The sequence below is a fragment of the Ammospiza nelsoni genome, chromosome 5 (genome assembly GCF_027579445.1).
Source record: "Ammospiza nelsoni isolate bAmmNel1 chromosome 5, bAmmNel1.pri, whole genome shotgun sequence".
In the NCBI taxonomy this organism is placed as follows: Eukaryota; Metazoa; Chordata; class Aves; order Passeriformes; family Passerellidae; genus Ammospiza; species Ammospiza nelsoni.
In genome coordinates this window covers 39,291,647-39,311,100 of record NC_080637.1, presented here as the reverse complement: position 1 = coordinate 39,311,100, position 19,454 = coordinate 39,291,647, and the positions used below count along the sequence as shown (strand labels likewise).

General features: G+C 35.8%; 1 protein-coding gene across 1 annotated transcript in view; it reads right to left on the bottom strand.

Annotated features, from left to right (window-relative positions):
• PTPRQ (protein tyrosine phosphatase receptor type Q) overlaps positions 1-19,454 on the bottom strand; it is a 99,480-nt gene that overhangs the window by 27,169 nt on the left and 52,857 nt on the right. Inside the window, exons 27-33 of the mRNA XM_059472321.1 lie at positions 14,093-14,214; positions 10,268-10,454; positions 7,736-7,980; positions 7,048-7,114; positions 6,329-6,487; positions 4,905-5,127; positions 4,392-4,465 (exon numbers count right to left, since the gene is read on the bottom strand). Coding sequence (XP_059328304.1) covers positions 4,392-4,465; positions 4,905-5,127; positions 6,329-6,487; positions 7,048-7,114; positions 7,736-7,980; positions 10,268-10,454; positions 14,093-14,214 — 1,077 coding nt within the window. The remainder of the gene's footprint in view (positions 1-4,391; positions 4,466-4,904; positions 5,128-6,328; positions 6,488-7,047; positions 7,115-7,735; positions 7,981-10,267; positions 10,455-14,092; positions 14,215-19,454) is intronic.

The window sequence follows — 19,454 nt, the reverse complement described above, 5'->3', positions numbered from 1 at the left end:
ACACTGCGAAACACCATAGTCTTGGCTTTTTGGATGATTTTTGGATTTGAGAGTATATTGCAAATGATCTGGACTGATGTACACAAGAGAATGTGATTAAAATTCAAAATGATCCTGATTTATCAGAAGAAGTCACCTTAAAACAGTAGGATAAACTTTTGTAAGAACAAGTGCATGGTTCTACATGTAGGCAGGAATAATCAGCTACAATAATACAGCATAGGAAGCAGTAGGCTAGTTAGAAATTTATCAGAAGAAAGTGCAAGATTATTATAGACTGACACGGACATTAATGAGCAATATCAGGCCTGTATGAAGTGACAGACAACAGAATTCAGTATAGTTTGAAAAACACCTGAAACAATCCTTCCACTGCATTATTAAAATTTTAGATGCAACACTGGACATTACAAAGAAAAAGTTTAATATTAGGTTAAGATAATAGGATAGAAAACCAAGTACATACAAAAATATTTCAATGAGAAAAGGAATGAAAAAGTTCCTGCCACTCACTTTTCACAGTGATAGGGCAAAAGTGTTAGCAAAGTGAAAGAAGAGAAGAATATCCAAAGAAACCTCTACAAAAGTTATATCTATTTTGCACTGCACATTGAAGTCTATGTTAAAATGTGCAATTAACATTAATCCAAAAAATGCAAATGTTATTAAAAAAAACACTGCTGGTAGGATGCCAACCAAGAATTAAAACCCCACATTTTCTCATGCTTCTTTGCAACAGGGGAGGACTAAACATATCTTTATAGGAATGTCTGTAGAGATAATCATGGGCATGGAAAAGGAGACAAAATAGAGAATATCATAATGTATAATTCTGAAGTACTGCACTCAATACATGATGATAAAAAATTGCAATAATAAAATACCTTAAGGTCAGTTTCTACGCAAAAGACAGTGTCAGGAAATCCCATTTTGATTATTTCCTGTCTCATCAGCTTTATATTTAACATGGAAAAGGTGCACTTACACAGAACTACCAGTTGCCCCAGAGTGATCTAAAAAACCATTGGAGTTTACAAAAAGGTTACAAGCTGCCTTAATGTATTACAAGTTTAAACAGTATTTATCACTGTACCTTAATTATCTTATGGAAAAATGCTGACCTTTCATTGTAGCATGGACAATAACTTTGCAATGAGAGTCATGGATTGTGAAGAATAAACTCCCCCTCTCTGGGTCAAAAGAAGGTTGTGGTACAACAAATATGATTGGGTGGGTGGGCGCCCTATTAAAATGCATCCTTTACTATAATTAAAAAACATTGCAGCAGCTGTATATTTCCATGACTTCTGCTTCAGTGTTCCTCCCTAACAAAATTCCTATTATCTACAAGAGCATCTGACATGTCTCACAAAATGATTTCTCATAATTTTCTATATTTTTTCTGTTTCAAACACATAATATTAAATTGCACCAAAATATTAACTTGCTTATTCTCCAAATCAAAGATTTTTTTATATCAGTAGATTTAGAAACCAGAGCAATGTAGGATTTTTTGAACTGGTATGAATACATCTGCCAGAATTTAAATTAATGTTTCAGCTCATAAAATGAAAGTATAATGTTGGAAACCTACATTATTATTAAAGATTATTATTAAAGAAGCTATCTGATTTAAAATAAAATTGCAATTTGGATTCCAGGCAGCATAAATTTCTCCTGGAGAGCAGCTGATGTTTTGAGTGCAGTAGAAGTAATTGGGTTGCAAAGATTTATAAAAGCTGACTTTTTGGCATCTTTTCTGAATTATATTTCTAGAGCAATCTGGAAGTTCCTATAACCAAACATCTTCTCTAAGGAAACTCTTGGGCAAGGTTCCTCATGCCATGTGTCAAGAGAGTGCTCTATCTTCAGGACCATTCAACTGCCGTAGCTGCATCACTTGTGATATATCAACTTGATGTTGATTTCCCAACACTTGTAAGAAAGCTTTCGAAGAGCTTTTGATTATCTATTCCACATAAGATGGAATTACAATGAAATTTAGAAGCTCTGAAATTTAGAAGCTAAGACCAGACAAAAGTATGCTGTAATCTGGCCTTAAAAAGCACAGCTTGATGTTGAAGTTTAGCATAGAAGGCATTGGATGGGTATGAGGAGACCCATTTCTCCTCATAGCTGGGGAATTTACCCCTGTTTTGGTTTTTTTCCCTGCTGCATTTTATTCAGCATACAAACAGATCTTGCTTATTTATCATGTACAAGGTAGAAAATGTTGCAAGTTTTCAGTAACAATACATAAGGCAACGAATTACACTATCTCCCTGCCACTAAGTATTGCGGATTTTTCTGTTAGAAAGGAGAAAATTACCCAGAGGATGGGATACAGTTGGACTCATTTCCAGTAAATTTGTTTTCCCTGATTGGACACACTATCTTTCCCCTACTGGTAAAAATATTTGCTTCATTTGCTTAAAACTTTTAAACTCAGAACATATAAAGACAACTTTTATGTTGCACTTTCCAAAGCATTCTGGGCTGGAGAAATAGTACCAGATCCTTTCAGATTATTCAGGTAATGAATTAGCATTTCAAGGTCTTCAGTATCAGATCATGTAACAAATTCCTAAAATTGATTAGATGAATAAGGGAGCTCATATCACAGAGATGAATGCCAAATGAAAAATATGTGCCCACTAAAATTCTTCTGGGTAGTCATCCAGTTGTCTTGATATCCATTTTCAGAAAGTCAGGGCTAAGGCTGAGCTAAGTAAGTTTTTGACTTACAAATATATTAAAAGAACTAACAGATCTTATTGCAATCTGCTACAAGAGATGCCATTCCCAGTTTTGGGGGTATATCAACTTGGCCAAGAAAGAATTATGTTTGATTTCCAACCAAATAACTGCTGGCCTATTTGCTAGTGACTTTAGAACCAGATGAATTCTATTAGACAATATTAATTTATTAATTAATATAGAGCTTTTTCTATATCTAAAGGATGAAGGGGCTAAAGGGTCATGCCCTCAAATGACCTGCCATTAAGCTCACTGGAATATAATAATGGAATCATTTAGATTTGAAAAGACCTTTAAGATCATCAAGTCCTACTGCTAACCCAGCACTGCCAAGGCCACCAGAAATCTAGTCTCTAAGTGCCACATCTACACATCTTTTGAATACCTCCAGTGATAGTGACTACCACTTTCCTTGGCAGCCTGCTCAAATCTTAGCACTATTTCTGTGAAGAAATTTTTCCTTATATCTGACCTAAACCTCCCCTGTCACCACCTCTCCTCTTGTCCTATTGATTGTTACTGGGGAGGAGATTTCGACACCTATCTTGCCACAACCTTCTTTGAGGTAGAGAGTGATAAGGTCTCTCCTGAGCTTCCCTTTCTCCAGCCTAAATGACCCCAGCTCCCTCAGCTGCTCCTCACAGGAATTGTGCTCCAGACCCTTCATCAGCTCCATTACCTTTCCCTGAACATGCTCCAGCACCCAGCACCTCAATGTTTTTTGTACTGAGGAGCTCAGAACTGGGCACAGGACTGAAGGTGTGACCTCACTAGTGCCAAGTACAGGGGGACAATATTTGTACCTGGTCCTGCTGGCCACACTATTGCTGATCCAGGCCAGGATGCCATTGGCCTTCTCAGCCATGTGGGCACAGCTGGCTCATGTTAGGCTGCTGTTGACCAGCACTCCCAGCTGCTTTATCCCTTGGGCATCATTCTGTCCCCAGCTTGCAGCACTGCATGGGGTTGTTGGGACCCAAGTGTAGGATGCAGTATTTGGCCTTATTGAACCTCATCCAGTTGGCCTTGGCCTACTGATCCAGCCTGTCCAGAGCCCTCTGCAGAGCCTTCCTGCCCTCCAGCAGATCAACACTCCTGCTGAGCTTGTGTTATCTGCAAACTGAGTGAGGATGTCCTAGATCCCCTCAGCCAGGTCATCAACAGGGACATTAAACAGGAATGGCCAAATACTGAGCCCTGGGGAATTCCACTAGGGAACAGCTGCCAGCCAGATGAACTCCATTCAGCCACCATTCCTTGGTCCAGGGCACCCAGTCAATTTGTCATGCATCCAGTACTTGTTCCACATACAACACAGAAGGAAACAGCACAAACAGAACAGCTACTGGCAGTTTGCAAAACAAGATGAACTATCCTGGCAACATTTGTACTGGTTTTTGAATCTCTGCACACAAACTTTGTCAATAATGCCTCTTCATTTAACAGTCCAGGCTGTAGAATCCCTTTACCTCAAAAGGACATACAAGGCAATGGATATATTTCTTCAGTCATTCTAGTTAAACTGCATCCAACAACACAGAGATTACTGACTTAGTGGAAACCACTGTATTAAAAAGAAACATGGAATTGTGTAGACTTTAGAGAAATAGTTTAGTAAATTACAGTCTTCTTACCCAATGTTTTGACAGGGTCAGAATAGTCAGAATCCGTAAACTGCCCTTTAATGTTAGTTGCTCTGAACTTAAATCTGTGAAAGAAAACCAGGAGAAGTAATGAAATAAAGTTGATGTGCATTTTCTTAAGTATGGTTTCACTTACAAACTAAAAAAACATATTTAAGTTTAGTATAACATAATTTTAAATAATTTTCCACCTGCAAAAGTGACATTATGACAGACAGCAAGAAGTGTGTCAAAATCTTAAATGTATAAAAAATTCCAGTGTGAATTACTTATCTCAAATTTGGATTTATTTAATTTAAGAACTCAATAAGCATCTTTTTTTGCTTGAAAATTTTGTAAAAAAATTGTCTCCCATATCTAGACTCAGGCAAAAATTAAAATTAGATACATATGATGATCAGTTTTCCTCCTTTTCTAATTTAACTATATGTTTTGAGAATTTGCATAAATCTATATTATACTTAAATCTTTCTTTTGGACAAACATGAAGACAAATGTACTTACAGGTACTGCCTTCTTGGTTTCAGTGGGCCATTGCATATTTTGTCTTGACTGCCTGGTATCAGACATGTAGTATCAGCACCTATGACATATATCTCTTCTTTCCCACTCAGGTCTTCTTTTCCTTCTATGCATGGTGGGTTTGGAAAACCTTCATTTGTAAAATATGGCCTTGGTCTGTTGAAGTAGGCATCATACCACTTGGTAACATTCCCATCATGCTGAGCTATTGTCAAGAAAAGAAATAATAGATACAATTTACATTCTAACCGGACTGCAATTAAAGAAGTTACATAAGAAATTTATTTTTAAGAGCTTAGCATGCTGTTGGTACAATTTACACAAATAAGCCTATAACTGAATTTCCACTTAAACCCAAATTTCCTTACTATCCACACTATCCATGTTTTGTTAACTCTGAGTAAGCCAACTAAATCACAACTAGAAAAACTGAGAGGCATATTCACACAGCAGTTCTGCCTGTAGAGGATATTATTTGCACAAGACACTCAACTCTGAAACTGAGCATGGCTAGCTAGCTAGCAAAGGATTATTTCACAATTAAATTACTAGATATCCATACGTGGATACTACACAGCAGCTCATGAGAAAAATCTTCACAATGTGGCTTAGCATGGTATTCATTTATCTTTCAGTTCAAGAGACTCTTCACTGCAATAATTATGAACTAAGTGTCATTAGCATTAGTGCTAAAATTCAAAATTCAGAAGAAGGTGAGACACTTAAGGTGTGTTCACTTAATGTGCATACTTTACTTCTATACTTTGAAACCAAGTAAAATAGGGTATTTAAATACCTGGAGTCTGTCCTTCTTAGGTAAAGTAAGCCTGACCATGAGCTCTCCTGTCATAAAACTCCCACTCACATTGGTAAGCAATTACTCAAAAGGTTTCACAGCACTGTTCGCACACGTAAATGTTCATCAGCCCATACAAGGGAATAAACATTCTTACCCACAGTGTGCAGAGGGGATTTATATAACTCTCTGCCCCCATAATGAAATGGAAATATCAACTGCACATGGCTGCATTCTTTTACAGGCAACTCTAATAGCAACAGAAGAATAACCTTGCCAAACCCCAAAAGTCTCATATTTATTTATACTCACAAATGTGAAATGCTGGGGTGGTTTTCAACGAAACAGAAAATAAAGAACTGCAGTGATAAAATTAGGGACTGAATAATATCGGTGGCTTCAAACAGCATGGAAGACACTTCACTGGAAAGCATTCCCAGAATCCAGTACCCAGCCCACAGGTATTGTGTGCCCTTAGTGCTGTTGCCACAGCAGAAGTGACTTTGTTGTCTGTCCTCTAAAATGAAATTACTGAAATCCAAGAAACAAATTAAAAAGACAAACAGCCTGAACCTGAAAAGAGTTTTCAAGGGAATTTATTAAACTCTACCTCCAGCTTCCACAACAAGAACTTGTATCTTCTTGATAGGGCCATGATCATCACTGTAATAACAAATTGGCATTCTGATTGTAATTGTTGTATCTGTGACAAGTAATGCTCCATTGGTATCATAAACTGGTGCTGGTTTCTTTTTGGGCCTTGGTGGTTCTGTTTTTAAGAAAAGATATACCACAGAGTTCTGTTTTACAATATTTTCATTGGAGGTACGTTGTTAAGGGACACAGCTGAGTTATGCAAAAAAAATCTCCAGCATATTTTCAGGGACAACTTAGTTTCACTTACTATCTTAAGCCTCTAAAAACTATATTCTGATAAATGCCTACATATATAATTTTCAATTAAAAGAAAAAACAATAAAAAGAGTGATTTTAATTTTTCAATTAATACTTTGACAACTGTGATACTGCATATTTAGCTATTCCTATGTCATATCCTAAGTTATTTGCTGATAGTGATTGAAATATTGAACTTGATATGATTATTTCAATGAGTCTGCATGTGTTTGACAGTATGCTTCTGATACAAATAGCAAATGATCAGCAAAACTGAACACTACAATTCAAGGAGATCAATGATACATTCTTGTTCCTACATTATGCAGCCCATAAATACTAGCTCAAGGCACACAGCTGTGTAATCACAGGTGGAAGAGCAATTTCTTCAGAATTTATAGAGATTTCAGATACAGCATACTTTATGGGACATACCTTTGATATCCATGGTTATTTTCAATTGAATTTTTGGCCCTGCACCAGCACCATTAATTGCATACACCTTAAAAAAACAAACATTTGTTTTAATGAGTATTGTATTAGCTTCATATTTGACAGTTCTGGATATATCTGTAGCAACAAGAAATGCTGAAACACTCCTTTTGTCATTCACACTAGGCTAGAACTTACTTTATATTGCTTTGAAGTCCTAAGTGTGGTAACACTTCATTGTTTATGACAAAGCTCTTAAAAAAGGAGTAATTAAGTTCACTCAAAGAATGATCATTCTTTGTCTTGTGTCCCAGCCTCTGACTATTTCAAAGTACTTCATGCACATACTTCTAGCAAGCTCTCCTTGCAGAACTGGACCTTTCATGTCCAGTGAGCAATGCCAGTACTGGAATTAAGAGAGACATTTAGTCTTGTGCTTGTGACTATGTGTCACAAATTGCTTTGCTACATGAACTGGTCATCCAAACCAGTGATGCATCCTGCTCCCACTTGCTCTATCCTGTTCATTGTTCCCCTTGTTCCTCACACTTGCCTCTCTTTGCACCCCAGCTAACATTCCTGGCATGAAAATCTCATATTCAGCCAAAGTTTCAAACTAATCTCACGCGTATATCAAAGAAAAAGAAATACTCCCCCCCCCCCCTCACCCAACAAGTGTATCAGTTCTTACGCTGACATTATAGGTATGTCCTCCTTTTAGTCCTTCTATCATGGCAGTGACTGACTGATCTTTTTTTTTAATGACACTAAGGTTGTGAATCTGGATGGCAGCAGGGTCATCTTCATTGTAAACCATAGCTTGATACACTTGAATATTTCCATTTGGTTCAGATGGTGGCACAAATGTTACTTGGAATTTTGTTACTTCATCTGGTATCTTCTGAAAAGTTATGTTGTTAGGTGGGTCTTCAGGCACTGAAATAAATATTTCAATGACCCACTTAATCAGTTTACTACTATTACTATTAGAGCAAAACCTGAAAAATTAAAATTATATTTTTTGTATATCAGTATTATTTCATTGATATTTTCTGGGTTGTATTAAAAATTCTCAAATACTTATCGCATATGCAAATATTCATAAACACAATAAAAAGTCAAATATCTACTGAAATCCTTTTCTTAATGATGGCACTGAATGCTACAAACTTTTAAAGTAATGATTAGGTAACTCTCAGTAGTCGCTACTCAGAAAATTTTTTCCTGATTATCTATTTAAAAAGCCTGAAAGCGTCATTATACCTCAAAACACATCTGAGGTTGACAGATCCTTGCACAAGTTGACAAGCAAGAAGCACGAGTCAGTGAGTATTCCTTTCTGAAAACAGCTCTGTTAACAGCAAGCTCTCTCCCAACATATAAACAAGCCACTGTGCTCCTAAGGGTCTCTGCTTTTCACAACTAAATCTTTGGGAAAATTTTTCCACTAACTGACACCCAGACACAAGCACAACATGCATTTTTCCTGGAGGCAGTATCTTGTCAAATGCTGATTCCAGTAGCTTATTCTTAAGACAGCAGAGGTATAAATCATTTTCTCAATGTCCCTCTCTGAAGGAAAAGGCTGTAACATTCTTTCCAGGCAGCTAAATATTTATTGCTCTACCTGAGAAGACAAGTATGTGGCGTGACCTCTAAATAGTGAAATCAAGCGATGGAAGGTAAACACATTCCCTCAGCCAAGGATTTAGATGCAGTCATCCTGTTTCCCAGGTTTTTTATACCAGCCAACAAATGCTTACTGAGGTTTCTCTGCAGTAAGTCTGTGTCAACTGGTCCTGACTAAGCCATATGCTAAGCTGTACAAACCAGATGAAATGAGGTGGAAAAAAATAAACCTGTTCGTCTCCAATTTTACTGCACCTCCTAATGTATCACATATTGATATAAGGAAAAGAGCTACCAGAAAAGGCACCACAGGATGCTGTCTGTCTCAGAATAGTCCCAGCTACCACACAGACACAACTTTTTCCACAGCACAAGAGCATATGATCTTCCAGGCATAGAAATAGGTAATGAAATAATTAGAATTTATCTTATTTAAAGCATTGGAGATTATCTATATCTATATCTATATCTATATCTATATCTATATCTATATCTGCATCTATATCTATCTATACACATACATATCATATGCATATAGTATCATTTCAATAGGGACCTTGGATTTTCATACATCAAAGGAAAGCTAGATGATAAATAAGTCACTTTGTAGTACATTTAAATCTGATATTAACCTGAGTATGTAACTAAAAAGTTGTTCTGCATCAGACCCTCTAGAGATAAGGTAATTATGCTTTATACACAGATGATAATTCGTTAAAATGAAACAGAACGTCAATACCTCTTGAGAAAATATTTTTATTGTTTTGCTTGTTTGCTGGTTTAAACAATGGAAAAAAATTCAAAAACAGAAAAGAGAGTAGACAGACGATAACCATGATCTATGTATGTAAAGTTAGGACTAAGTTTTCCCCATGTACATATTTATATTTCTGTACTATTTATAGCTTTCTAAGCAAATGCAAATGCTGTCTACTTTTCTTTAACATCTCATTTCTCAGTTTTATTTCTCTGACTAACTTCACAGCATCATCTACTTTTGTCACCTTAACATCTAGCTCAGTCTCCAGATCATTTAGAATCCGTGGAACAGCTAACTCAAGCAGAGTTTCCTATGGGCCTTCACCAGGAACTTCCCTCCACAGAGAATACACAGATAATGTCCTCAAGTCTGCACAGATACCACTTATAAACGGTAGGATTCACTTCACCTAATTTTTAATGTTTAAATTTTGCACCAATACCAAGGATGTTGTGTGAAGTTTTCAGTAGTCTCTTAACAGGTACCTCCACAAAGTAGTCACCCCTGACTAAGACAGGTATCTCATACACACATGGTATTGTATAGACAGAACCTCTCTCTTCATTGCCCAGAGAAGTAATCTAGTTGGCTGTGTTCCACAAAGCCAAATTTTACATGGAGCAAGACAGGATCCAGCATAACTGAAGGTAAATCTTAGTATTTATAACCATCCCTTTTTTGTTATCTGACAACTTTTTAAATATTAAAGAAAGAATATTGTGAGAACAAATCTGTATTAAAAGCCCATATTGTGTTTAAAGTCCTCATGTATTTGTCAAATTAAAGAAAAACTGTGAATTTTGATCTGTATAAAGTAGAAAAAATATTACAAACCTGCTTCAAAAGTGGAGACAATTACAGGGGAACTAGGCTTGCCTTCTAGGAGTGCAGCATTAACATCCCCTGTAAAGGCAATGATCACTACAGAATACCTTGTAAATGCTTTCAAATCAGAAATTTCTAAGATTTTATCCTCCTCATTTGTCTTCAAAAACTGAGCTTTGTAGTTGTCATTATCCACCTGTAAAAAAACAGTAAAAAAAAAAAAAAAGTTGTTACAAGGTTTGAAACAGCAAAAGCAGGAAATTATTATTTTAATATCTTATTAAAGTTTTATTCTTCCACTTCCCTAACTAGTTATATAGAAGGGTTCACAAGGGGTCTCTGGATCCCAAGTGTACAAAGCTGTGCTGGGGAATACATCTAACCCATGTGCTCCTTTCTGGCACTTCATGTAGTTTGTGCTTAAGGGAACGGGCTCTTGGGTTGGTGCTGTCTCACACCAAGCAAACGTGAACCAATTTGGAGACACTGGGCCAAGGCAATTATGGTGACCTGAAACAGGCATCAAACTAGGCAAAGATCCAGAAGATGAGCATCTATATATCAGAAGATTGTTTGGGATACAATTAGAAAGTTGGGCAGCAATATATAATGTTGATGCAACATTGGAAGGTGCAATTCTTCTTTGGATATATTCATAGAAGCTCTTTTTTATGAGACAATTGGGAAGGATTAATTCTCCCAGCAGGAACCTGGAAAGACTTAAGGTTCATTCTAAAAATGGGTGGACTATAGGAGACCTAGCAATAACTTTAAAATATAAAAAAAGTATTAATAAACTGAAGATAAGCCACTGTTTACAGTGTTCACAAAAATACAAATAGAAATTTTACTTACCCAAAAACCAAACAGAAATAAAAATTCCACAATTTGCATTGATATACCTAAAAATGAACTAAAGCCATGACTAGGAATCTAGTTATCAGGTAAAATAATATGTTGAGGGTTGCTGAGCAATTTTCAGCACTGGATATTATATGAAAAAGACAATGAATAATTTTTGAGAAATATTTTAGATACACTTTTTTCTGTGTTAGAGCAGGCTACAGGTTGAATTACACTGTGGATACTTCTGATCTTTACATCTCAAATAATCTGTAGTTCTGTAGAAAAATCTCCTATGTTGGACTTTATATCCAATTAATCACTTCTAAGGGTATCTTCAAAAACAATAAAAAGGAAAAAATGGGTGCTTTTCTAGTGTTTCATCAAGTATCAATTACAAAATTTTATTTATGTATATTCCCACTGCTTCAGTTAATAATGTTTTTATTATTGTTTCTTCAGTGTGTAATTTGAAAAGAGAATTAGGTAGCTGTACAGTAGTTTTCCCACTGAACAAAATCTGTATTAAATGCAGCTGATAAAACATTAGAACAGCTCAAGCATACCATTTATTTGACAGATAGGCATATATCCCCACTGAGAATTAACCTGAACTAAACTTTCTGATGAATTACACAGACATTCATTTCCTGGGATGGCCATCAAGAGCTGAAACATTTTCTTCTTTCTGACTATCAAGAATCAGGCATATAAATATTTACCCAACAGCTAAAGTACAATCACAGCGCTACATCATTAAATTTATTTCTATTCTCCATGAATTTTAATGGTTAAATTCCATTTTCCTTACCTATTTCCATGAATATTTTATTCAGAAGTACTCATTCAGAATTATAGTACGACAAACTAAAACATGACTATGAGGAAAAATAATGGAGTAATTTTTAGCTTTTCTGATCCTTAAAGCTGCAAGGCACATCCTAGTAATTTAAGCAGAATCCTAATATTCCTATTCAGTTATGAATACTAATCATTAACTTTTAGTATATAACAGAGGAGAAATCCAAATTATTCTGTTCCATTATGCTATTTTTATAAATATTTAAAGATACTCAGCTGAGAATAAGAACAAGTAAAATTATACATACTGGAAGTTTGTGGAATTTGGAGTCTTCATAAAACTTTCTCACTGGGACAATAAAATATATACTAAAAATTTCACCAAGAAAGAATGGGACAGCTTTACTGGTCTTTAGGAAGGAAGAGGTTTGTCTACTAAAATTCTCCAGAACTGGCACCTGTAGTGCCAGACTGACAACATCTAATTACAGGGAATCCATAAACACAAGTCTTTCAAAATATACTTTGAAAAAAACCCAAAAAATTCACTTTGTAAACACGGTTTCTCCAAAGTGAAGAATTTTTAAGTTCCTTTCAAATGCTGGCAAGTTCACACGGAACAACAGAACATTCCATAGATCATCTTCCTTCAGGAATTTTATTATAACTTATATTATATATTTTTAGAGTGTAGATTGAGATGATATCACTGGTAACTTTGGAATTATCAAACAGAGAGGAAATTGTTTCAATGCAAATTGATAAAATATTAAATCCCAAAAAATTCAAGCTTTGAAAACTTAATTTTAAAGTTTTATAAAACCCATGAAATGTTCCCCTGCTGATGCACTAAAATGCTACTTAGTCAAAAATGACAGGAATTCTTTCAAGGAAGAAGTCTTCTCTTACTTTATTAGAGAGGAAATAAAACTTGCTATGTAGTTTTTAGTGACCTACCCGTTGGGCCAAGCAATCATCACTATAAGTCCTCCCCTTGTCATACATCCTTCATCCTGCCATTCTATTGCTGCACTAAGCCTGTTCAGAACTGAGCACATTTCTCTCTGCATGTTGTACAATGAACTTAGAGGAAGAGAATATTACAGGACTACACATTACTCTTTCTTGAAACTTTTCTGAGTAGTTTAAAAATATTTGTTTTTTTTTTTTTTTTTACTAATATCCTTAGACATTTTGATAGCAGAAATAGCTCAGCATTAATATATTAGCAGATCAGTAATCCTTATGACAGATTCAGAAAAATTAAATATAGACACACAGTCTTACTTTCTTCTCAGAAAACTTAACTTTGTGTTTAAAGGCCTTAAATAGTTTGAAATAGACTTTAATTTTTTTTTCCTACTACAAAACAGAATGATTCAAAATTTTTGAAGCTGTAAACAGCAACTTTGCTCAGGTAACATCTGGTAAGCTACTTTTTATTTTCACTTACAGCCCTGTCTGTATAATTCCTGGCAGAACATGGAACTTATATTCTACTTCTCCTGGGCTTGAACTTAGAAAGATGCCTATCTTGCCACAGGGCAGGAAATGGGATTTATTAATGGTGGGTTTAAGGAGTTTTGTAAGTGCAGTAGAGGATGAAAAGAGAAAAGCCACCAGAGTTTTCCTCTTATGTCAGCTTTTTTTGGTTATAAAGATCAAGGAGAAAGAAGTGTTATTACTGTGCTACCAAAATAGGACTAATCTGATGGACAGAGCACCAAGTGCAAAGTGGAAAATCTAGCTTGACTTTAAAGTTTGCCCTCTGGTGCTGTGTAACTTGGTACAAGTAATTTCCTTTTGCTAGGCTCTCCATTTTTTTGGTTTGTAAAATCACTGCGATGAACCTTTCCTTCCTCTGAAGAAGAAAAGGTCATTATGGTTAAAAAGAGGTCCACTTCCACTAAGCTCAACTACTATTCTCCTGTGTACATTTACAGGTACACTTTTTTCCCTGCAATCTAAATGTGCTAATCTCTTATTAGCACATTTTTAATATGAACCAATGATTTTATCTCCTATTAATAAATGAATAAATGTACAATTAATTCTTATGAGGAATTTCTGTGGAAATAGACACACTTAAATGGTTTTCAAGCCACTTATGTCTGTCCTGCAATTTCTGTTGCTGTGGTATTGATATCCCCAACCATCTGTATAAGCACTGAGTAAACAGGGTTGCCTTACTGAGGTAACATCTATGAGGTAGCTTGTTGGTCCTGTAATGATGGCAGGTTCACTCCAGCTGACATTAATACTGTGAGGAGATGTAGCTAAAACAGTCACATTTTCTGGAGGACCATCTGGAGCTGTAGGAAAAAAAAAGTATATGTGAATGAATCATGGCCAACAAAGTGTGCAAAAAATAACCCAGTATAATTTTAAAGGCCAGTAGAGGTTTGAAAATAAAACTTTATCTCACAATTAAGATTACACACTGCTTAAATAACTATAATTTTTCTCTTTTTTTTCATATGTAAGTCACACCATGTGATTTAGAAATACATCTTTCATTATAACCACTACAATTTTTCTAGAGTATAGACTGCCTACGACTTCATTTCAAATTGAGATTATGGGGTTATTTAAATACAAGTTCTTTATAAGTATTTCACATGACACAAGCATAATATATGCAAATATTTATACAAATAGTCAAGTATATTTGTTTATGTCAAATGAATCATTCCAAGAACAAGAAATTGTGAAAAGACATCAAATTCTGAATGCTAGAAAAAATTTCCAGTAGTATCAGAAAGTAGAAGCAGAAATAATTTTCTGCATTTCCTTTCAATATATTCTTAGCATGTTGAGAAAATACAGAAAACCCAAACAAAAGAAGTGGTAAGAATTGCAAGTGGGCAAGAATGCTCACATTAAGAAATGAGATTTCCCTAAAATTTCCAATTGTTGAGGTGATATGTGAATTAACCTAGTTATTTCTTATTCATGAACAAGAAAATTATAAAATCATAATAACAACTCAGCAATTCTCAGAAAATTGTATTATTTTTCCATAATAACCATTTAAATTTCAGGGAAATTAAATTTGGAATAGAATGACAACAGATTTGTAGATAATCACAGAACTTGGCTCCAGGGTGCCTTGCTTTTGGATGCACAACAAAAAAAGGACAACTGTGGAAAGTATCACTGAGCAGCCTGGTAAAAAACAAAAAAGTATTTGTGCATATTTCCACAACTTGCCTTCATTGTGCCTTCTTTTCAATCTACCACAAAAATATCCATATCAGTCAACAGTATATTATAAAAAATTACTAAAGTGATCATAGCTATGCTAATCAGAAGATGCAGCCTCTTTTCTCAAACAAGATTAACACATAAATATGTAGTTTTCCACTATTTAATCATTAGGTAAGAGGGCTAAATGAGGAAAAAAACTGGAGGATGTAAGAAGGTACTTAGTTCTTCAGGAAGAACAGGGTAGGAAAAAGAAAAGAACATGGAAAGAAGTATGTAGCTGTTGCAGTTATGTGTGAAAGATTAATGAGGAAAATAATAAAATTTTGCACTATGAAGGTGAAAATTTGGCACCATCGTTGCAGAATAAAAGAGAAATATTTGGGATTAGGTAAGGTACTAAAATGAATTTGGGATGTTGGATACAGGAATTAGATTCCCGTGCAGGGATTAGCAGGAATATACAAGACTTTATAGGCAGGATCAAATTCAACCATTGGAAGCAGTCCCCAAAAATACTGAAGAGCATGGAACAAATGAATGGAGTGTAACTGAATGAACTGTGAGTGCACATGGGGGGTGGCAAAAGAGGAGAGTGCTCAGAGCAGGCTGGCTGTCAAGTGGAGAGCAGCAAAAAATAAAACAAAATACAAGGGAAAGCATTGTCCCTGAAAATTAGAATAAGCACAAATTCTATTTTTCAGGTAATGCATGTCAGGCTTGTTACCAAACACCCTTTCAGTGTAAACAATGCTTCTAGTAACTATGGCAATGATATTTATCAGCTTTATTGCAAAAGGAAATTTCTGAAAAACAGTATAAAATTATATATATATACATATATATACAGCTTCTTGGGCCTTAGTTTTCATACAAACCAAGTTTCCAAAGACCATTTTCCATGGTGTTTTATAGAACTAATGGACTCTGCAGTTATGCATTAGATGGTGTGAAATAATTTTAAAGCATAATCTCATCTACAAATTATACAGTCTGCAGTTACTTTTATGGTTAATTTCAATATGCAGTTTATATTTGATGTATTTGTAGATATTTGCAAGAAAATTCTGATTGACTATGCTATATTTAAGTTACTTGTCTAAAGTGCATCTAAATATTAATACATGGTTTATTTTCATTATGCAAAGTAAAATATCAGACATTAACCAAATAATACTGAAATGTAGAAATATTTTCTGAAACTACATGTATAACTGGGGAGAAAACCAGAAAATGAAAGGTATCTGACATGTATTATGTCTTACAAAAAACATATTTTTTTTAATCTGTGTTTGATTCAGTGGATGACTGCCGCATTCTGATTTAGGTTTGTTTGTGAAATGAATCTGGTCAGTATGAAGCCATGATATCACTACCCCCTTTCTCTTATAAATCACAGCAATTTACTCTGGAGGAATGACCTAGTCTTATTCTCTCATTCCCCCATAATCCAATCACTTCCTCTCATAAGCACTTTTCTCCTGGTTTTCACAATAATGCATTTTCTGTAACTAATAACCATCATTTCCTGATTATCATGCTTCTATCCTTGCACAGGAATGTGGGTCTTATGGAGGTCAGGGTCATCTTTCCCATCCATCTGTGTCCTGATGCTAAGGCAGCAGTTAAGTGTGTTGGTTTGAAGATGAGTCTGGATAGCCCATCATTTAGCATAATCTTCAAAAATAAGACTGAATACTCCAGTTTTCTAACAGAAATTCATGCTTGCCAGTTTCGTTAGGATCAGCTCCTTTTTTTCCCTTTCCCAGCAAAAATAAAGTGTGTGCTTCAGTTATTTAATTTTTAATCATCTCTTTTTATGTAGATTTGAACAGTTAGATTTTATATTAGCCCATAATTATTTTCAAATGTTTACTTTTGAGGAAATGTAACAAAGAGAAACACATTCTCCCAGGCAAAGCTTTCCAGAAGAAAGAACACATAACAAGACATGAAATCTCGTTGCTTTTCATCACACAGAAACATTTCTTTAATAGTACCAAGCAACTGGGTATCAGCAGGGACTGGGAAAGAAGGCTCTGAAAAGAGAAGCATAACCCTCTGCCCCATGCTTGTATGTCCTGGCCTTCATGGGACATTGGAACATCTGGGATTTTCCTTTGTACCTCAGTGTATCCTGGCATTAGGGGCCTTGGCACTTTACCAAAAACATTGTATTGTGTAATTGTATGAGATCTAAAATGAGGTCAGTGATCTCACTGTCATTCATTTTCCATCTAACACTGACCCTCCACGATTATTTTTCTCTCAGAAAACCTTAGTTCAGCCAATCTTGTTCTCCTCATAAAAGTGAAACTTGGGGTAAGTGTAGGGGTGAAGGAACAAAGTTTCCATAGCTATGGAAAACATTTCTTGCCCTTTCCCTTACTGTGATACAACACTGTGATCTTCTGTGCTGGTATCTATATAAATCTAAGTTATGATGGAAATATTTAATCTTATAGAATAGATTTGGCTCTTGGGCAATCAATCAGCTAAGTAATAATGGTGCCATCACACTACTTTATGAGACAGTAAAACAATTCCTGTGAGAGTAATCTGCAGGATGGAAGGCTGAATAGTTTATCTGTGTGATGTGAGAACTGGGCTGCATGAACAATCCACAGTATTTTCACAGAGTAACTCTATAACCACTCTCAGTACAGAACACTGACATTACTTTTTGTTTGAGACTTGCAAATAAGTTAGAGAATCTTGAAAATAATTCCTATAGACTTAAATTATTCTTCATAATGAATAACTGAAAAAGACAGCTAAGATCCTCACCTTACACCCTGGATAGTCAGAATTATTAGGTATTTCTGCTTTAGCACAACAATCAAATCCTCAGAACTTGTAAAAAACATTTAGGAATTATTTTATGTAATTTCTGCTGCTCTTCAGGTTTCTTCTCTTTATATTCTGGGAAATGAGTCTAACAGATTTCACCTTGTATGCTCCTCCTGAATATGATAATAAATAACCTTCTGAATGTGATAGGTGAATATTTTCTTTAGGCTTGAGAGAAACACACATTTCTGAGAACCCAATTAATTATGAAGAAAAAAATCCTTTAACTATTATTTCACAACAAAAGTAACTTTACCTTTGGTAGAAACAATGTCTTACAGAGGCACTTCTTGAAAATCAAGTGAAACAGTGCCTAACTTCTGCCCTCAAATGTGCAAACACAACTCCCATTGATTTTATGGGCTAAGTACTCAGGGTATTTTACATAGCAGCTAAGCACTCTTAAGCCCTAACAGACCAAGTATATTGGCTGTGTATCAGCAGGCTAATCCAGAGGATGCTTGGCCCTGTTCATGAGGGAAAGGAGAGGGAGATCAACACCTGTTTTCTGTTACAAGGCTGCCCAGAGTGCTGATTCTGCTTGGTGCATTCTGAATTGCTCTTTCCTGCTATAGGCTGTAGCCTTTGCAAAAGAAAGAGCAGAACTGAAGAGATTTTTAACAGCAATTCTAAAAATTAGGCTTTGAGAAGTATGGGGTGCCCAGAAACCTGCCCTTGCTAAAGATCAGCCAGTGCTCATGGAGGCTCCTAGCACTGCTGAAGCACGACAGAGCTGTCAGCTGGCTACCCAGATGTGTCATGTAACCTTTGTCTTCATTTTCCTCCTCAGCTGATTGCCATTACCCCAGAAAATGACCAGTGCCCGGACATGACGTTTGGAGTAGTGCCATGCTGCCTTGACTCCACAGCGGCGTGTTTTATAGGCAGCTTATCTCCTGATGTGTCACCAGCCTAACTCCCAGGAAATTCATTGCTGCCCACTTCCATCACCACAGATACAGGCCAGCAGCCCCAGACACTGGGCTGGAAGAACTGGTGAAACCTTCATACTTTCCACCCCACCACTTGTAAACCATCTAATAGAACACACAGAGGACCTGCTGCTGAGAATAGCACTGAATTGGAATGGAAAGGGCTCATGCAGCCTATTGAGATGGTTATACTTTGATCTACCATCCTCTCAGTGGGGCTGGATAGGAAAGTAGCTCTCTCTTAAACCAAATCACCACTCTCTGAAGAGGAAATCATAAAAAGCATCCTAACTGTATGCAGTTATATGTGTTTTCATTATCTGCTTCCCCTTCCAGTTTAAATCCCTAACTTTTTTTTTAACTGCGCAACAATTTTTTAAAAGTATTTGCATACATCAGCAGCTGAGTTCTATCATTTTAATAGTAAGAAATCTCCCCAGAGCTGCTGGCTCAAGAGTTGCTCAAGTTGTGGAGAACTTCTGTTATCTATTTTCTGCTCCATTTGAGTTTGTTGGGTTTTTCTTTCTCTTAATTTAAAATGTTGCACTGATTTACAGGCAGAACTT